Source organism: Falco cherrug, chromosome 1 (genome assembly GCF_023634085.1).
Source record: "Falco cherrug isolate bFalChe1 chromosome 1, bFalChe1.pri, whole genome shotgun sequence".
Lineage (NCBI taxonomy): Eukaryota > Metazoa > Chordata > Aves > Falconiformes > Falconidae > Falco > Falco cherrug.
The window spans coordinates 107417116-107437710 of NC_073697.1; the positions used below are offsets into that span (position 1 = coordinate 107417116).

General features: G+C 50.9%; 1 protein-coding gene across 1 annotated transcript in view; it reads left to right on the forward strand.

The window, feature by feature from the left end:
- LRRC75A (leucine rich repeat containing 75A) overlaps positions 1 to 20595 on the forward strand; it is a 97200-nt gene that overhangs the window by 53491 nt on the left and 23114 nt on the right. The window contains exon 3 of the mRNA XM_055716709.1: positions 4358 to 4470. Coding sequence (XP_055572684.1) covers positions 4358 to 4470 — 113 coding nt within the window. The remainder of the gene's footprint in view (positions 1 to 4357; positions 4471 to 20595) is intronic.

A 20595-nucleotide genomic window follows, 5' to 3' on the forward strand; every position in this document is an offset into this window, starting at 1 on the left:
CATGGTAGCACTGGCGATGCCTTTACGATGCATTCATCCCTGTGTGTTATTTCGGGAATGACTGCTGCTGCAACTCGGTTCTGGTGGTAAGACAACACGCTCAGCGCAAACGGCTGCTCTCATTGTACGTGTCTTGTGCTTGATTGTTGTCCCTTCTATGGAAATGGCATATAGTGTTTGCCAGCCCGGTGCTGTGGGTTGCAATTTCTCCAGGTTGGGGTAAGTCTGCCTTGCCACTCATGTGCCCTCTGACCACCAAAATACCCCGCCCTTATATTGACCTTATATAAGTGATGTGATATAGGTTGGTGTAGGTGGGGCAGAAAGACCTTTAGGCATTGCTTTTGATGCTGCGGGAAGTGGTTAATCACGGGAAGCAGCCAGGGAGGATGGCAGCAGCATCTGCCCACCTGATGCCATTTTTGTCTTCTCTTGTGTCGTGCCCAAGGACGCTGATGACAGAGCAGCAAGGAGCGTGCTGGATGGAGAGCAGGGTGACCCTGCATCAGAGGGAGGGCTGGCATCGCAGTGTAACGCTGGCACGCTGGCAGGAAGCCTACAGCTGCCCACAGGGATGGTGCTCAGCATCATTGCTCCTGCTGGTGTAAGGCACTAACCTCCGGTTCTCCTGGAAGCCCTGCATGCCCTTCTCTCCCCGTTTGCCGGGCAGCGAGGTTAAAACTTTGTCAACCCAAACGAGCTGGGCTGATTCGTGAGCTGACTCAGTTTTCAAACAAGCTCTTGGGCTCAGTCCCACCAGGGTGTGCGTCAGCTTCAATTCTTTCCTGGTAGGCTTGGATCATAAAAACAGCAAAAGAGCCGCTGTGTAGTCCATCAGACGAACCTTTGGCACCATGCATCAGCTAAATCCCTTCTTCTGTGCATGTTTTATGCAAGGCAGGGCAGGTCTGGTGTGCCGGAGGTCAGGCCTGGGGCTGCTCTGGAGCTCCTGCAAAGCTCTGGGGAGGAATTGCAGAGGTTTAGGAAGGTCCCTAAAAGAAGTGGGTTCTTGAAGCAGAGAGGTTTGTGTCTTGCTCATGGGCAGGGTGAAGCGCAGTGATGGGAATGAGATGTGTAGAGCAAGGAGCCTGACCCCAGAATAGCATCCTATGAAGTCTTATGGAGGTTCTGAATTGGGCTGTTTGTTTATCCCAGTGCTAAACTGGGGCATTTAACTACAGAGCAGTGTGGAAAAGACCATACTTTTTGGTTTATACCCTCACATGGTACTGAGACCAGAAGGAGACACATGAGTTGCTGTGTGCAGAAGTCATATGTTCTCTAAATAGTGTTTAAAAGCCCGAAACAGAAGTAGCCCAGTACGTGCAGGGCTTATGAGTCAAGCTTGCTTGTGAGGAAAAAAGGGTGGTGGGGAGGACCGCGTGAAGGATGAGCTGCCTGTGGCCACTGATGCAGAGAGATACGGGTTAAATACGTTTTGCGCTGCTCTAGCATCTTTCCTTGGAGGCCTCGGTGTGCTGTATTGGTGTTGATGGATGATCTGCTGGGGTTCTGCTGAGGGGCTTTTTTGGGGGCTGAATTTCTTGGAAATTGGCATGATGTGAAGTTCAGGACTGAGCTTCTACCAGCCACCTGGACCCAGCGCGCAGGTCTGGCAGCCACGCACCGAGGGCCAGCAGGAGCACCCTGCTTGGCCAACAGATCTCTTACCGGAGAGAGAAGATGGTCCTGCCACATTTGTACCAGCCAAAACTTGTTTCTTTTACTTTCTCAGCCTTTTTTTGGCCACATTCCTCTTGTGAATCAGTTCACTTCCCCAGTAGTTTAGTGGTCAGGATAATACTGGAGACCATTTTAATTGTCTCTTTCAAGATTATATTGGGGGCAGTTTGCAGCGTGGAATTGCGGCACGGTGGCTGCTTACTCCACAGCATTTTAGCACTGTTTCCTTTTCAACAAACATTTTTCCACGTGATGCAATAAGGGCTTGGAGAGGGGAACCCCCATGCAGTGCTGAGAGCGGACACTTATTTCAGGGGCTGTTGCAATGCTTTGCAAGGGTAACCGCTGGAAAAAAAATAGATTGATTGAAAGCTGATGGGACTGGGCAGCTTGCTGTTGGATGTTATGCAAAGGTAAAAAAAATAGGGTAGGTGTCAAAATTTGTGGCGTTTTCTTCTCACGTTAGGGATGCTGGTTACATGGCGAGGAAGGTGTTGCTGGCAGAGAATAAGTTGAGAGCGGTTAGGGGGAGCAGCGCGTGCTGTTGCCTTCCCAAAATGTTTTGAGGCTTTAATTAAAGAATGTCTGCAGTTCCAGACCTTCCAGTGGAAAACATGAAATAAAAACCTCCTCTTTCATTACTTTTTCTGTGTTAATTTGACAGGCTGAGCCTCCTAGGGTTCATCCATCCCCAAGCCTGGAACATGAGGTATTTCTTGCTGCGGGGTTGCCAGCAGGAGGGGAGATTGCGGCGTGCCTGAGGTTTAGGATAGGCTGACATCCCATTGAAATTTGTGGGATTAAAACCCTTATTTCAAGTTAAGCGTGGTGATAAATGAGGTGTTGAAAAGTATGGGTTTAAATATGCTCTTAAACCCCTATTTCCTGGGAATCAGGAGGTATAGCCGTCACACGCTTGCGGAGCTTAGATGTGAAATGGCTCCTGACTCACGCTGTTCCCAGCTCGTGCTGACACGGTGTTTTCTGTGCTCTGTGCCCTGCTGGTATCTGTGGATCTGGAGTTTCTACCTGAGCTGCCAAAATCGCCCGTCACTGCGTGCCTGGCAGAGGCGGTGAGCACTGGTGCCGTTGCTTCACTGCTGGTTAGCGCAGATGGAGCTGGGCAGGCATCGCCCAGGAATGAAATCAGCTGTTGATTAATGGTAGTTGCTGCGTAGGCATCTGGATGTGTCTGGGAATAAACTACCCCCATTTGTGTCAAGGCTTCGTATCTTACAGAGCGGGTTGAACAGAGAAGCTAAAGACTGCAAGTCCTACACTGACATTCCTGTTCCAGCCATCTGCAGATATGTTCTTTCTGTCCTGGTTTTGTGGTTTGTTCTTTTTACCCCGAGAAAACCTGATGTAATTGTTTCCCTGCACACCCAGAGGTGATTTGTCAACATCCCCATCGCTCCTTGCTTAATTCAATATTTATAATGTCTTTATAGGGCTGGTCCCGCTCTGCTGACTTGGGGGCAAGGTAGGAGAATACATTGCGTAAATTGGGCTGCCAGGGCGCTCGGCCTCAAGTGGAGGATGTGGAGGCAGCAGTAACTGGGTGCTCAGGTAGAGAAGGTGCAGCATCTTCCTCAGCATCCCTGCCCAGCTTGTCCCAGCACACGGCAAAGCCCTGCGCAGTCAGCATGAATGAAGAGCAGCAGCGAGCTGAGCCCAGGCTGGTTGCTTGTTTTAATGCTTCCTATTAAGTTTCGGTATCTTCTCTAAGATGTTTCATAATGTAACAGCTTCATAAAACCAGGCGGACGCTGCAAATGGTTGCATCTTGATTTTTTTAAATCATTATTGTTCTTTAGGTCAAGTTAATCTCTGCTTGTGACCATTCGGAGAGCAAGCAGGCAGAGCAGGGTGGGCGGTATACATTACTGGATGTCATAAGATGCATTACTATGTAAAGATCTTGTAACGAAACACGATTGAATGGTCCAGATCCTGGTATTTGTATTTTGTTTTATTTTTAGGAACCAAAATTTCTAGAACCAAATTCTTAGAAACTTTCAGAGTTAAAGTTTTCCAACCCACTTTTTTTGTGGGTGGAAGTTGTAACCAGAATTGAGGAGACTCCACCAAAATCCCTGTGTTCCTTGAAGGTGGTTTTTTCCCCCTAACAAATAACGTTTTGAGATTTTCTGACAAGCACTGTTCCCGAGATCTCCATCAGCTCACCAAGCCTCTTACTGGTTGCTCTTCTGTAAAGCAGTTTTGACATTAACGGATGGGTAGTTTGGTTTGTTTAATTAATCTCTGTAGAACTTTAATGCTGAAAGCCATTACGTAGTGTCAAAACGATAGCGGTGCCGCTGCTGCATGAATTGCAAAGAGACAACCCTGCAGCACCGGTCCCCTGAACCCCAGCACAGCGGCCAAGGAGGGACCTCCTCGTCCTTAACCGGGACTTGTGCACCCCTGTGGTCATTCTCCAGCGACAATGTCCATAGGTGGGCAGAACTGGGTGGCCCTTGGTGGAACGCCCCGTCCTTGGGGCATCTTCGCAGTCAGCAGGATTTCTTTTCCCCTTTGCTATACAATTTTTAGCGTGATCCCTTACGGCTTGCCAGCTCCTGGCAGGGAGCTGCTCTGGGCTGGAGCATCGTGTGGATGTGATGGCAATGCTACAGACACCTTACCTGGTGTCCCTGCCTTGTCTTTGCAGGAGGGGGACTCTCTTGGGGCCATGGAGAAGCTTTGCCGGCAGCTCACCTACCACCTCAGCCCCCACTCGCAGTGGAGACGCCAGGGCATCATGAAGAGGAAGCCACAGTCCTGGTGAGTCGGCTTTTGAAAGCCACCGTCACCCCAGGGGGTGACCGTCCCCTCCCTGCTCCTTGCATCCTCAGGGCTCCCTGCGGGCTCAGGAGAGCGGGGAGGGTTTTTTCCACCATGCTGTTGGCCACGGTGTGCAAATGCGGGTGCTGGTGGGAGCTGCCTGTTGCACGCTTGCAGCGACAGGAAGAACAAAAATCCACCGCAGTGAAGGAAAGTGCTTAAATCCATTAGGCAGGGCTGTGAGCCAGCTGGGACATCACAACCTTCCTGGCTCGCCACAACCTCCAAATTCCTCAGTTGTCTCCAGTCTTACCACTGTTTCCCCACGCATGCGTATCAGGTTGCTTCATCCTTACCCAGAGGTGTGCTCCTCCTTTTCCATTTTCCTTTCCCCGTTGCATCCCAGTTGCAGAGGAGAGCAGTGTGGTAGTGCCCAGGGAGCGGAAACAGGCTGGCAAACCTGAACTGTCCTGCAAACATCCCATGCTGGGCATTGGAGAACAGGAGACAAACTGCTCCAACGCAGCCTAATTAGCTGATAATTAATGTCTAAGCACATGTCATCATGCACTTGTGGCTTGTAGTGTGTTTGCATGAAGGGAACTGATTAAAAATAAGGAGGAAATTACCCCGGCCCCATCCTTGCCTGGGTCCTTAGCAAAGCATCCCAGCTGCTGCTGTCCCAGATCCATGGAGCTGAAAAACCTGTGGATGAGGCTGATGGGATGGAAAAGGCTCCTTGTTTTCTGTGATGTTATGCATTATATATTTATTATTTTTGTTTAAGGAAGTGAGAAATACAAAAGAAGCCACAATCTGGCAGGGTCAGGATTTGTATCCAGGTGCTGGCTCATGATCCCAAGAGAGTTTTTGGTCCTGTTGTAATAGATGCTATTTGTAGCCATAGTGGAGGCTAATCCGGTGAAAAAACTGAAAAGAAGAGGGGAGTAAAATAGACACAGGTGGAAAATAGAAACAAGGGGATAAAGGATTGCATGGCCAAATCAGATCAGGACCGCATCTCCCAGGGATCTGGCTCAGCATCTTTGCACCCTGTTTGAGCGTAGAGACCCAAAGGTGGAGAAACACCTCCATGTCATTAGCGGTGGATAACTGTGCTTTTGTGCCTTCGGCTTTCCTAGGGTGTATGGATGGCTAAAATTTGCTCTTCCCTGTAAAGTGGCAGAAACAGAGGGAGCATTCTGGGGCTGCGTGCTGCAAGGCTGCACCCTGCGGGCAGGGCTCGGCACCCCGGGAGCTCGCTCGGTTATCCTCTGGGTTTTCTGTCTTAATTAGAATAGGAAATGCACACCCCTTGTCATCCCATCAGGGCATCGTTAAAGTTAACACTGTTTGGCAGCGGGGAGCACTTTATAGCCCAAAAGACGAGAAATTCTTGAAAATGAAAAAAATTAAAGCAGCGCTTTGTGCCACTCTGTCTTTAATTATCAATCCCTGTCCTTAATTATCAGCTTGGAGTGGTTGTGCAAGTGTGTCCACGTGCCAGAGATTTGCGAGGCTTTATCTTACAAGCCTGCTGTAACGCTCGCCTTTCCTTGGAAGGGCTGGGAAATAGCTGAGGTTTTTCACGGGTTTAATAGCAGGGGTGAGGTTTCAGCCTTAAAACAAGCTCTGACCGCATGGCAGTGACGCTGGGGCTGCGAGCACGCGGTGCTGGCTGCTGCCTCTGCCCCGGCGAGGGTTTGTAGGATGGGGTTTGCCTGAGTTGATGGTTTAGGTGCTCAGAAGTTGAAGTCAACCTTTTGCTGAGATCTAAATGCTGTAATGTAGAGAAGAAAGAGAGAACAGAGAGAGCATCTGCCTTGTGCTTGAGCCCCCACGGCTTTATTTGTGTTCTGGCAGTGACCCTGTTAGGGATGCTCCCCGTCTCATGTGTGAGTTGATGGGTAGTTCCCAGCGGGGGTTTCCCTGGAGACCCCTGCTCTGGGTTGGGGTTTGCAAATGCCCTGCCATGCATCCAAGGGAGTAACAGGGGCTTGTTCCCACCTGTTGGCGTTGGCTTGACCCAGCCCTGCTGTCAGATATTGCAGGAACTTACAAATAATAAGTTTCCACAATTTGTTGTGTGTCTGTTGGCCATCCACAGCCCATCAGTGCTCTGCTCTGGGGGTATAATTAGTAGCTGGCTGTAATGGCCAGGGAGCCACAGAGCCCCTCTTTGCATCCGTCTCTTGGCAAGGTGCGGTGGTAGCAGAGGGACAGTGGTCCCCGCTGATGGAGTAGGAGAGGACAGTCTCATTTCATCAGAAATAAAACTGAAGCCTGCGGGAATACTTTCCCAGCTCTTTCTGTAGCGGGTTTTATCACGCCACGTCCTGTCCTGTTCCTTTGCTTCGCTGGTTGATTTTTGTTCAGAAACTAAACAGAGCCAATAAATGGGGAGAATCCTGGACTTTCTTCAGAGTTCCCATTCCTCCCCTTCCTCTCCCTCCTTGAGTGCTGGTGGTCGGCGGGGGCTGGCTGTGCCCCTGTGGAGAAGGTGTTTGCGAAGTAGCTACGAACGACCCTTGTTAATTAGGATATGTTTTATTTTGATTTATCGGAGGCTGCCCTCGTAAAATCCCCATTGGCACAGGGAAGTCTGGAAGCTGGGGTGGGAATCCCGTTGGTCTGTGGAGTCACGACTCCTGTTATGAGCCCGGGGCTCGCTTGCCATCTCTCCGGGCTGCTCGGGGAGACTCCTCGGTGGCCACCAGCATCCCACAGCCAGCAGCCGGTCTGGGGCAGAGGTCTGGGGTTAAAAGCTGCCTTTCTAAAAGGAAAGGCTCCTCCGTTCTTTTTGGGGGAAACTGACTTAAATTCTCCACTGTGACAACATGCCTTTGGTTATAGCAGGGACAGAGCACTGGGGGCTCTGGCAATATTTTCGGTTGTGGGTTATTAATGGAAAAGCGTTGGGAAACTCACCACGATGCGCCTGCTGTCGTGATAGCGATTTAGCAGAGTATGAATTATTCACAAAAAAATGCAGCAATGGGCACCAGTGCAGTGATGAACGTTGGGGCTGGGGGTACCACACAGCCCCATGGGCTGCCCTGTGGTCCCTGGGTGGCCCCGGCACCAAGCTCGTGGGTGTCTCACAAGCCTTTGCCCCCTCCACCAAGGCTTTTTTTTGGGTGGGGATGAAAATCAAAGTTTTCTTTCTTTCTTGTTGGAGAGGCAGCCTTCTGACTCTCCTGCAAGACAACTTTGGGTCAAAACCGGACAATTTGGAGTCATCTCCTGTCCTGTGTTGCAACCTGCCGGGAGGATCCATCCATAGGGAGCGTGTAACCCTGGGCTTTGGATGTGGCAACCTGGTCTCTCCTCTCCTGCACGGTGATTCTTGACCTTGTAATCAGTATTTTGGCTTGGTAGCTGGTTCTCTGCTGGTAATTAGGGATCGCAGCACAATGGCAGGGGCGGCAGAACCTGTCGTGGAGAACTCCCAGAGTTACTTGAAAATACTTTGTTAATTAGAAATCTGTATCTTTGTGATGCATTGTGCTCCTGGGTCCTGTCTGCCAGAGACACGCTCGTTAGTGCACTGACTCGTAACAAGCACAAACACACACATCATAATCTGTGCCATGGCTTCGTTAAGAGGCATCGTTTCTCTGGGATCATGGCTGTGCCCATCTCCCAGTGCTCTGCAGTCTCCCATCCCCTGCAGCTGGGTTAGACATGTTGGAAGGGCTTGGGAAGAAATTGGAGTTTAATTATCCCTGCGATTGGGAGCGGTAGGGAGTGCATTTGTAAGAGACGGATTCATTAATGCAGTGCTGATCCCTCTCACTGTTTAAAACGTTTTCCCAGCTGTGGGATCAAGGCGGTCTCAGGCACTAGCGGGATGTTTCTTTCTTCTTGCTCAGGGCTAGTGAAGGCATGGATGTTGTATTGCCACCTCCTGGGATGCCCATGGTCAAGTTTTTAGTGGGATAGCATCCTTTCTTCACTAAACGCCGGTTGGCATTTCCATTGGGCAATGGGGGATGTAGCCACGAGCGGTGGGGTGGGTCGGTCCCTCCAGGACCCCCTGGTACCTCTGCCGAGGTCTTGCTGGCACAATGAGCGAGAGCCCTGCACATGGGTGCAGCTTGACCGAGCGCTGAGCAAAGCCAAATAGCTGTAATTAGTCCCACCAGAAACATGGCAAAATAATTACAGGGGAAAATTGCTTTTCTTTATTCTGCAGCCACCGTATTTGTTACAGGTGATAATCAGAAGCAGAGCAGCCGGAGGAGGATGGGGACAAATGATGGATAGAGAGGACTGGAGCTGATTTTTCAGCCGGTGGCGCTGCGGCCAGGCACGGGCGGTGCGGGCAGAGCGGGGCACTGGCACTTTCCATCTCCATCTCACCCCAGGCATCGCATTCAGCCTGGGTGTGCACAGAAAGAGCTAAATCGAGGGAGAATCTCTCAGCGTTGGCTGTGCTGCCTGGCACCAGAGCACCCCAACTTGTGCCAAATGACCTTTTTTTTTTTTTTTTTTGCCTGTTATAAATCTGTTTGTCTCTCACTTTGCTTTCTCCCTCTCCGTGCCTCCCTCTGAATCACGTATATTTATATTAAACATCCAGGATGAAAATCAGTGTTTTGTCTGGTAGGGTAGCCAATAGCAGGAGGATAGAACCAGCCGGCTAAAATAATTTGTATGTCTCTGGCTCTGCCTAGGGACATGATTACAGTCCTGCATTTAACTAGCAAGTGTTGAATTAGATCCTGGAATCTCCCTGCTCCTCCTGCTGCCAGGTGCTTGCCTTCAGCATCACAAAAGCAAAACTGGTAATCACAGCTCCTCGCATCCGTAATGGCCTTGGAGCACAGACTTGCACGCTTCTTGGGCACGGGGGAAGTGTTTCCTGGGGGAAAAATAAGTCTCCCTGGCTTTGCTGTGTCTTTCCCACCCTGAGGAGTTGTGGCCGGTGCGCTACCTTTGCTTGCTGCCCTCGCTGCCGCTGTGCGCAGGAGCCATAGCGATGAGCCAGGGATGCACCAGGGAGGGGATGGAGCCGTGGTGCCTGCCCCACCAGGCAGAGCAGTGGGCAGGGTGTGAAGGAATATCCATTATTCATATTTTAACTCCAAATCTAGCCCCATTTTACGTAAGGTAGTACCCTTCCTCGCACACAGTTTCTGCTGATGCCACTGGAGTACGAAGCATGGAAGAATTTAGGGTGAAGCAGCTCATTTTGAGCACTGGAATTAAATGGGGTCAGTGTGGACCTAAATCCATGGATTTTTTAACCCAGTTGTCACTCTGCCATAAGCAGAGAACCCCCCCGAAAATAAGTCCATGCCTGCCCTGAGCCTAATACAAAATTTACAGGGGGCTCACACCAGATTGAGCTGATGTGGTGCTGTTCTTCACTCTCTCAAACCATTTTATTTTCAGAGCTCTGAGCACTCACTCCTGCAAACCCTCCCCCCAGTGCTGGGACCTGCGAAGAGCAAGGATCTGATGGGTTTTCTCAGTTCACAGGGTTTTTTCAGGTGGCTTCACTTAGCTCCAGCCAGCTCTCTTTTCTTTGCCACTTGTCCTTCTTGGTGGTGGGGCCAGCCTGGATGCCCAGTTCGGGCACGATGCAGATGTGGGCAGCAGCTGGGTGCACTTCTACAGCACAGGGCTGAGGGGAAGGTCAGCCCTGGTGTGGGATCTGCTCCACGGCTGCACCAGGAATGTACCCGAGGAGGATTTGGAGGATTTGCAGAAGGGGCCGTTTGCTGTTCCTCTTTGCAGGGGGCACTGCCTGGCTGGCTCTCCCACAGCTGTCCTGAGCTCATCCCTAAGGCTGACAGCGAGTCGTAGTTATTTCCCAAGGATTTATGTATATAAAGGATGAGTCGTGCCCATAGTTGCTCTAAACAAGTTCTTAAACAAGGGCAACATTCTTTGCTGGCTCTGGTGACACCAGGAATCTAATTTATTTGGGTTTGGTTTGTTTTTTTTTTCTTAAATCCAAGAGTTGCCTTTCTTTGCAATGTATATGCTGGTGTGGAAACCAGCTCTGCCCACACGTTGCCTGCTGCATGCGGGCACTGGGCATGCAGGACATGGCTTTGCAGGGGTTTTCATATGTAGCTTGGGAACACAGACCACTTGAACCCAAATCCTGCAGTGATAACGCGAGCAGAGCTGCTGTAGGTACCCAGCTGGGGGAGGCAGCTTTTGGTTATAGGCTGTGGAGTAAACACTTACCTTTCTCCAGCTGAATTTCGTGGTGAAATGGAGATGTCATTACCACCCTGTTAACACCATCCATCCTCCTGATGCAAGAAGTGGGCATGGGCACTGCGCTGCCTGACGTGGGGCTCCAGGGCGGGTGGGAGGTGGACCCGGCTCTGCCTTGTTGCAATGGGATGCCACATCGTTCAGTTTTCTTCTTGCAGTTTCTTTCTGCTGCTGTGATTTTCCCCACTGCATTTCCCGCATCCCTTAGCAACAGCCACCTGGCTTGCAGGCTTTCTGAGCTGTATCTCTCCATCAGCCCGGTCCAAAAGCCCCTTTATTGCTTTGTTGCACTAGATCCTGTTCAGGTAAATTCAAGTTTAAACAGACTATTTTGTCCTCTCTGCTTGACAAGCAGCGCTAGTCAGTGCTAAACCACATTCCTGCTTCCTAACGTGTTACTCTGACGTGTCAGTCTGCAGAAAAATGACATCGCTCCTAAGGCGCTCCAGGAGCATTCTTATTTATCCTAATTTATTATGTTTAACTGCAATGGCCAGTGGATTCTTGAGATAACGGTGGTAGCAAGGGACAAGGTCAGGGAAGAGAAAGTGGAGCTGCAGCACTTGAAGAAGGTGGCAGGAGCGTGCTGGCCGCCACCAAGGTCTTTGCATTTGGAGAAGTCGGGTCTCTTCTCAGCAGCCTGCATACAGATTTAAGACCTGAATATTAGGTACTTCTTTTCTTCACTCTGTGAAATTTAAGCCTAATTTTCTCTTTTGTGGTTTTCTTAATGCACCTAAGGGACTGAACCAAGCACCCACGGGGATGCTCTGCTCGCGGATAACCTTGATGCGTCATTGCCAGCGTGAAGGGTGATCCCCCAGTTCCTCTGTCAAGGGGGTCTGGCAGCCTCCCACATTTTGGCTTGTGGCTCACGGCTTGGGCAGCATTGATTTTTCTCCAGCTCGGACAGTTTTGTGGCTTGAAAGCCATCGTTTTTCTCTTGGGACAGGTTAGGAAAGTTGTAGGGTTGTAATTCTCTGAGATGGAGGATATATTTAGTCATAAAAGTGTCCAACAGTAGCTGTCATTTTCTGTTGCTTTGTGAGTGTTGGTATGAATAAGAGGAATGCAGCAAATGAGCATTTTTTTCTCTGTTGCCCTATATTTCTGCAGGGAAATTACTGCCTGTGGCCCTGCCTCGGTGGTGGGAACCACACCGAGGGTGTAAAACCCCTTGCATAATAGGTACTTCTCCATGTAATATGTGCATATTCCAGGGCTATGCATGATAAAGTAAGACAGAATATTGTGTTTGTTTTATTTTCCCAGCCTAGGCAGGGCTGAAAAAGCAGCAACCCTTGGCTCTCGCTTTCTGCATCCCTCTGGCAGCACTGGGTTGGAACCCAGACCGGTTTAGCCTGGTGAGATGTTGTTTTGCAGCAGCTGCTGCGGAAGCAACAAGTCAGGGGGGATATTTGGTAGCCGAGGGTGGAAAGTAAGCCCTGCTGATACCTCCAGCCCCTGGTACCTGCAGGATCTGGCCCAGCAGCCACAGTGTGCCATACCCATCATATGCCAGCTCCATCAGAGTGACATAAAATACTCCTGCCGAGGGCAAAAATCCTTCTTGATCCGTCCTCCTCCAGCTCCTGCCTTGTCCCCGGCATTCAGGGCCATGGTGCATTCAGGACTAGGGACACTGGGGTTGTAGCTTGGGTTTGCACATCCACAGGCCGGATCTGTTGGGCTGGGAAAACAGGTACTGCCAGAGCAGCCGTGCCGGAGGAGAAGGGGGCTGTGTCTGCTGCTTTACGGAGGCAGGAATCAGCTTCACCAGGGGAAAGCAGAGGAGAGGTTTTCTCCCAATGTGTCTTCCCTGCAGAAGGGTGCTGTGTGCCTGGCACAAGGCTGCCTTGCTCCCTGTCTGCACGCAAAGCTAAACCCCCCTGCTTTTTGCAGGGTGGAAGAGCATGGCACGTTGCTGTTTGCTGAGCAAGACCCTAGTCAGTTATAAAAGCAACGTGTTGCTTTTTAACCCTGAGCGGGGAAGTGCAGACACCTCTCCTGGACCCCTCATTCCTCATGTGCAAGCATCTCCTGTTCCCTTTGCATCTTGCTGTGGTGGGATGCTGGAGTCCGCCTCCCCCTGTGCCACCCTGGGCTTTGCAAAAGGTATTACCCCAGCATCAGGCATGGCACCATGGGAACCTGGGGAAATACCCAACAGGAGCAGGGACAGGGAAAGTTTGGCAGGCGTGCCTGAGATGGCACACTGATGGGGTTTGAGTGGAGCCCTGCAAGGCTCTGGCACTGTCCCTTGCTGCTGGAGGCAGCCAAAAATGCTTTTCTTCTTCCTTTTCAGGATCAGCACAGCAATACTGTGCAGGTATTTCACCTCTGTGGGAGGCAGAGCTCCCAGCTCCCATTTGTAGCACCCAGACACCGAGGGCTGTCCATCCTTGCTCTTCCCAAACCTGTGTGGCTTCACCTCCTCCAGCTGCAGCACCACTGCTTGCTCGGTTTTCCGTGGCATTGCTTTGTTTTCCACAGTATTAAAGGAGGCGTGGAAACATGCCAGTGAAATAAATGTGTTTCCTCCTTTACACCTGGGAGTCAGCTTGAACTCCCTTTTGATCTCTTAAGATCCTCTGGTGTGAAATCATTAGAAATCACCTTGCAAATACCTGGCTGGAAGTGCAAACAAATAGTTTGGGACAGCTTTTGGAAGTCAGGAGGCTGTGGCAGTTTTTAATCTACGGTTACCTGTGGGTCCGATGTTCCCCATTGCGCTCGGCAGCCAGGTACGGAGACCTGTTAAAACAGAAGAGAAGGGTGTTTTGATTTGGTGGTGAACTTAGGGCGGTTGAGCAGCTTTGTTTTGGTGGTAGGAACGATCTTTCAACATCCTACTCCTAATTTCATCAGGGGCACAAGACATTTCTGTCCTGGAGGAATGCTGGGCACTCATTTGTAATACTAATTTGCAGTGCCTGCTTGCATTTTTTACAAAGCCCTTGTGATGCAAAAAATAAGGGAGTGTTCACGGGGGGGAGGGGGGAAGGGGGGAAGCCTGGTGCATGAGTAATGTGCCCTTCATTTTGAAAACAGAAAGAGAATGTTTGTGGATGAAAATCCTCCGCTGCTGCTGGCAGCTTGTGGGCGAGCGACAGGAGAAACTGTAGCTCCTGCAACAAGCAGTCTGTTCAGAGCATCCAGCACAACCCCGCTGTCGGTGGGAGGCTGGAGCAGGAACGATGTGGTCTCTCCTCTTCATTAAAATCCCATCTATGTGCACGCGTGTGCAGGCACGGCAGGCGTGGAGCTGCTGCAGGAGGGAATTTGTGAGCTGGAGACCTCTGGGACCCGTGGGTGGGCGACTCCTGACTGTGTCAATGGGACTTTCTTTTGCCCTACATTACATGACTGTCCCAGAGATCCAAAGGGACACAGCAGCCAAGTGCCTTCTGCCACATGGAGCAAATGCTACAAAACCCAGCCAGGGGTATTGCCCGGCACTGTGATTGTGGGGGGTGTTGCAGATTGCTCCACCTTTGCAGTGGGAAGCAGGCAATTCCCAAACCTCTGGCCTGAGACTTTGTCCATGTGTTTTGGGGTGGAGAAAAGCAAAGCTGTACTTCTTGGTGGTTCTTCAAGCTGCCTGGTGGTGGGAACTGAGGCCATCAGGCTTCATGGGGGAGGATGCTTGGCGCTGGCTTACAGGTAGGGTCCTGCATCTCGCAGGAGGAAGTGGCTGAGGGATAGAGGTGCTCCTGGCCAGGGTGGATCTTCTGACATTTGCTGGGTCATATCACAGTGACCGAGGTCCGCAGCCTTGTGGCACCTGCGTGGTCACTGAGTCGATGTATCCTTGTGCTGACATCCCCCTCGGGAGTTAAATACCAGCTGCAGTGGCTGCAATTCGGTGAATGGCTCAAAAAGATGCATCACCCCCCAGGGTGGGACCAGCTGTGACCCTCAGCAGCAGGAGATGCTGATGTTTGCCCCCATCCTCGCCCAGACATGTTGCTGCAAAGCTGCCAGCCGCCGGCAGCGGGCTGTGCATTGGCTGTGGCTGTAACGCAGAGCTCTGCGTGTCTCTGAGATGATTGCAGCCTGGATGCAGGCGGAACACGATCCATTTCCCAGGGCAGGGACCAAATACCAACCACTGCCCGCCTGTGCGTGGCGGTTGTTAATAAGGACGCAACTGGGCTGGAGCAAAGCTTTTCCCTGCGTATATCCAGCAGCGTTGGAAATATTGTGGTTATTTACTATGTTGTTTCTGTTAATTGGCCTAAGAGCAAAAGAGAGGCCACCTCCAAGCTTATCGTACCCTTGTGATTGCCTGTGTGACAAGGGTTGGAAATTAGAATTGAATCTCTGCATATTCCCATGGTTCAGCATTCAAATCCCAGTCTGGCCGAGGCAGACCAGATTTTCCTCTGGAAAATATTAAACGACCACTGAGGTGTCTCACAAGGTGCCTGGTGTCTGGTTGTCCCTTGTCACCAGGCTGCTTGCTGGCTGTGCTGGAGGGACTCCCAGGGCAGCAGGTCCCACAGAGCTATTTGATGCAAAGGGCTATCCCTGCTAACTGGGATACGGTGTTCCCAGTTAGCAGTGCTAACTGGGAACGGTGAGGGTTAACAGCGGGGACTGAGTAATCCTCCCATGACAGAAGGATGACTTCATGCGATGGGAAGACCTCGGGAGTGACACAGAAGGAATCAGAAGGGAGCTAAGATTTTGGGAGGGAGAGTGGAAAACAAGGGGAGGATGAGCAAGATGAAAAGACATCTCCCTTGGCTGCTGTCAGGGATGTGCTGAGTGGTTTTGAAGCTCAAGGTCATGTCCGGGCTGCCCCGCGGCTGTGGTCAGCGATGCCACCCACCGTGAGCACCAGCTGGCTCGTGGTGTGTTCAGCATCCCGCTTATCTCATTTTGGGTTTTTACTTGGCCTGTCTTCTAAGGCATTGCTCCCAGACCAAAGCACTTTGCTGAGCCTTATTCGTGGATTACCCCAGTGATGAGAGCAGTAGCGGGATGAGGAGCGGTTGTTAACGCCTGTGTCGGGTGGATGGGGCTGGCTCAGCCCCCGTGGAGCAAACCCCAGTATGCCCACAGGCAGTGCCAGCACCGAGGATGCCTGCTGCACAGGCATCACCTGCAGCAGCTCCCCTGGGAGATAGTCACCTTCAGGTTTTTTCTTTCCCTTTTTTTTTTTTTTTCCCCCAACTCTTTATGAAGCTGTTCAAGGGATCCCTCTCCAGCCCAGCTGACTACAGATTCACCTGTAGTGTAGGACGGACTCCCTGCCTTGTTTGTGGTCGGTACATCAATTCCAATCCCATTGCCCATGTATTCTTTTCTTTTAAAGAATGTCTTCTTTCCTAATAACCTTCACTTTGGTGGAAGCCTGCGTAGCAAACTTCTCTCTCCCCTGTGCCTATGCGCCCTCTGTTATGAGAGGGTTGAATGCTTTCTTCAAATTAAAAACAAAAAAGGGGAAAAAAATGTAGATACACCACAACAATCAAAGGCTGGTGCCCCCCATGAAGCATGGCTTCATTCAGCAACTCAGGGACCTGCTCAGAAGCCTTTAGGGAGAACTTGAAAAGCAACTGATGAAGAGGAACAGCTCAAATATTGCCCCATATTGGACACACATAGGTAAAACTGTAAAGTCTTGCTTGACTATTTTTAACTCACTGTGTGTATTACCTGTTTTTTTACTGGTCTGGTACCTGCAGCCCTCAGCCAACACACATAAAGTATTTTCTGTGCTTTGGCAGAGATGTTTGGAAGCGGTTGCAGCGCTGAAGAGTATGGGAGGGGGCTGTCCTCCCGCAGCGCTGCCACCGGCGCTTTGGTACGGCTCTTATCCGCACTCAGCACGGTAACCTAGCAGGTTTGCTGTGGTTCGAGGCGTACACCTTGGTGAAACAAAAAGGAAAAAGAAGAAACCTTCAGAGGTACCAGGAGACAATAAGGAGTTGGGAGAAATATTTGGATGTGAGTGATTTTACAGGGGGCACTTTTCTTCTCCTTTAGTCTTCTCACCTCTGTCTCCTCCATGGCCCTGGGGTATTTCCTAGATCTGCCAATCTGGGACTCTTTGGACTTCTGAAACTTGCTCAAAATATGACTTTATGTGTCTTGTATAGCTGGGATTGAAGCAATCGTGATTTGACCTGTCAGCTGTTCTGCTCTCTGTGCTCCTCCACATGATGCTTCTTCTGGGCTCCTGCCTCTTGAATTTATTCCCTTTGGCACACGCATGACTGGAAGCACAGTGCCTTCTGTATTTTTGTTCCCTGATGGTCTGCGTTGTTTCAAAACTGCCAGGTCAGGGACTCCTGTGCGAGAAGTCTGTTTTCCAACTGAACCGGAGCAACCTTCTGGGGCTGGTTCTCTGCAGGCACCGAGGTCGCTGGCCAGAATTTTTTTGCTCCACGCTGGCACCCCAAAAGATGGCTTGGAGCAAGTGGGGTGGGCAGGTTAAAGCTGAGGTTAAAGACGGATAAGCTGCTTCCCAAAAAAGAGGGAGATGCTGGCAAGCGGCAGTGGCTGCGCCCTGGCCCCACGTGGCACTGGGCAGCTACCCTGTCCCACTGTGCCAGTCTGGCTGCTGGGAGCCGGCTTATCCCTGGGGAATCACAACCCTTCAAAGACACCCCACCGAGATGTAGCTGTCCACAGCCAGGCAGGCATCGCCGCACTCAATCCCCCTCGCTATGTAGAAAAGGTGATAAATCTCTTCTCAAAAAATGCTGTTTAATGCGAAGACATCCCGTCTGGTGCGTCTGGTGTTTTGTGACCACGCAAAATCCTTGGTGAAATGTTTTGTCCTGGTGGGAGCAGCGGGTGATGTTGGAGGGGAGAGGACGGACAGGCCAGCAGTCATGCACCGCAGGCTGAGCTGGGTGGGAAAAGGGGAGGTATTTCATCCAGCTGAGGAAAGATAGATGTCTGCGGAATGAGAGAGGAATAGAAAAAAAACCTAAGTAATTTTAAAGTCAATAACGTACAGCACTAAGCAGCTTTTGCTTTAAATAATGCTCTTTTAAGGCTAGTAGGGTTATAAATACCAGGGCGTTAGGTTGTCCCTGGTGTGCACTTTATCCCTGACTCAGCATGTGTGTGTCAGACAGGCAGGGATGAACCTGACAGTGCAGAGAGGATGCTCTGAGCTGGCTCCCGGCTCCCCCAGCTCGGCAGCCGAACGAGCGTGCCGTCGTTACAGCAAAGCTTCCACATCAGCAACTTGCAGGCTGGAACTGAACAGAAGGAATAACTTTTTCACCCAGTTCTCCCTGTTGAACGATGTCGAAGGGCCTGAAAGCTGAGAGCTGGGACAGGAATGAAGGACAGCTTCATCACTGGCCATGAAACACCACGGTTTAGACTCAACCCCTGGCTCAAGAAGTCTCTAAAGCACGGGAAGCTCAAGGATTTGCCAGGGAGGAGTAAATGAATAAAGCTCTAGCTCCTTTACCTAAACATTAACATCCAGACACAGGATCTGGACTTGGCAGACCTGGATGTGACCCAGAACGGTGGTTCTTCTGCACTGATGCTTATCGCCGCTGTGCCGTCGTTAGTGTAGCGCGGCGGTGAGATTTTTCCAGGGTCTGCAGCATCCTGCCATTCGCTTGGAGTGGCAGAGGCTCTCTCCAGGCTGTGAATCACCTAATGCCTCCCTGCCCTCCTGCCTGGAGTTTTTTCACCCTCTTCTTCTGTCTCCAGTGAGGCAGACCTACTTCTGCTTGCTCGAGTGCTTTGGAGAGCCCTCAACAGTTATAAGTGCAGGACTTGGAAGAAATCTGTGCCGAGACTGACCAGAGACAGCATCCAGCCTGGGAGAAAAAGCTGTATAAATGTCTTACAAAGGGAAGAAGCACTGGGATGCTGCTGGAGCCTGGGGTGTCCCCCTGCCAGGGTCCTTGGCATGTCAGCGCCCATCAATCTGCCCTAGCTGCTGGGGTGGCCTGTCTTTCCCGAGAGGCTTGAAAAGCAAGCGCTGCAATGCTTGTTGTTGAATTTAAAAGAGTCAGAGACACTGGAGTGACCTTTGGCACGATGAAAACAGGACTGAACGGTGAGCAAATGCAATGCCTGTCGCGGGTGGAAAGGTGAAGCGCTGCAAATGAGGGGGAGCAAATATTTATGAGGGCTGTGATTAAGGAATAATTCTGCAATGTGCTGTGCATGGCGGGTAAAAAAGCTGCCGTCCTGTTTGCTTGTTGATGATATTCAGGGGAAATTTGATTTTTCCTGTGCCTGTGGAGCATGAGCTGTCTGCTCCCCCGTTTGCTGGGAAGCGGGGGCATTTCGTGCACCCCAAAGATGCCAGCCAGGGATGGTCAGTGGGTGGGGAAATCACCCATTTTGTTCTTCATTTTCACTAGGAGTTATCTGGCCACCAGATTGGCAGGTTTGGGCTGGAAATTAGTTATTTTTGCTGAATATTGCAGCCACATCTGGAGGGTGGGACAGTTGCTGAGCACTGCCCAAAGCCTTCCCAGCCAGGACGGCTGGCTGCGGGGTGCTGCTTGTGCAATGCAGTTGAAATTCTAGCTTACATTTCCCAGATGCTCAGCCGGCTGAAATCATCTGGCTGAAATCAGATGATACCTCGAGGTGTTTGCTGCAGGCCAGCGGGTTACTCATGGGCTAGCAGGGCTCCAGAGGGCACGGTGTCACGACCTTACTGCCCAGGAGGGGTTTGCTGGGACCAGGCGCGGCTCACGGCATGGTTGCCTGTACCTGTGTGTGCGAGGAGGGATGCTGTGCCGCGTCGCACACAGCCCAGCACCTCCCAACCCTGGCACAGGCTTCTAGAGAGGCGGTCAATGCCCCAAGCCTCTTGGTGTTTAAGAGGCATTTGGACAGTGCCCATAATATGAAGCTTTAATTTTTGATCAGCCCTGAAGTGGTCCAGCAGTCAGACTAGGTGATTGTTGTAGGTCCCTTCCAACTGAAATATCCTTCCCTTTTCCCATTCCGTTCTACTCTTTGTTCTGTTCTGTTCTGTTCTATTCTGTTCTATTCTATTCTATTCTATTCTTTTCCTATTCTATTCTATTCTTTCTTTTCCTATTCTATTCTATTCTTTCTTTTCCTATTCTATTCTATTCTATTCTATTCTTTCTTTTCCTATTCTATTCTATTCTATTCCATTCCATTGGCATATAATGGACTTGTCTGAACAAAGGAGCATCCCAGCCCCTGCACCAAGAGCATTTATAGCATGTTCGTGCTTCGCAGCCTCAAGCCTTGAGCTCCAGGCATTGCCACCAGTGCTGATAAATCCCAGCAGGCAGGAGGGCAGCCCCAAGGTTTGCTACGTGGGGTTGGTTTAACACTGACCCAGCACAGCTTCCTAAGCAGCGTAGGGCATGGTGGCCATGGGTGACCACAGCCGTGTTTCCTCTAAAATCTGCTTGGTGTTAGCAGCAAGCATCACTCTGCTGAAGCAGGGGTGTGGCGGAAAGCTGGGTGTTCGCTTGCTGCTTTGGCTGTGGTGATAGCTGGACAGATGAGGTGTAGGGCAGATGACTCGGTGATCGAAGAGGCCAAATCCTGACACTGCACATAGAGAAAAGCCTTTTTTGGCAGCTGATGAGGAGGCACTGAGCGTGCTGCTGCTTGCCGAGAGTTCACAACCACAGGAAGGGAGCACAGTGTCCTTTATCAGAAAGTACCATGGCTGCCTTGGGACTCTTCCAAGCCTTCACGACACAGGTATGCAAACAGATCATTAGCAGCTGAGCCTGGGCCTGAATTTGCAAGCTTTCAGCAAATCTGGGGAAAACAAAACATAGGCAAAGTGTGGTGATGCAGCACTCAGAGCGCGAGAGCCACACACCGGCTGCAAAGAGATTTTGTGCCACATGAGGTGAGACGAGCATCCGTCTGACCTGAAAGCGTCAGCTGGGGGGCTGGGGC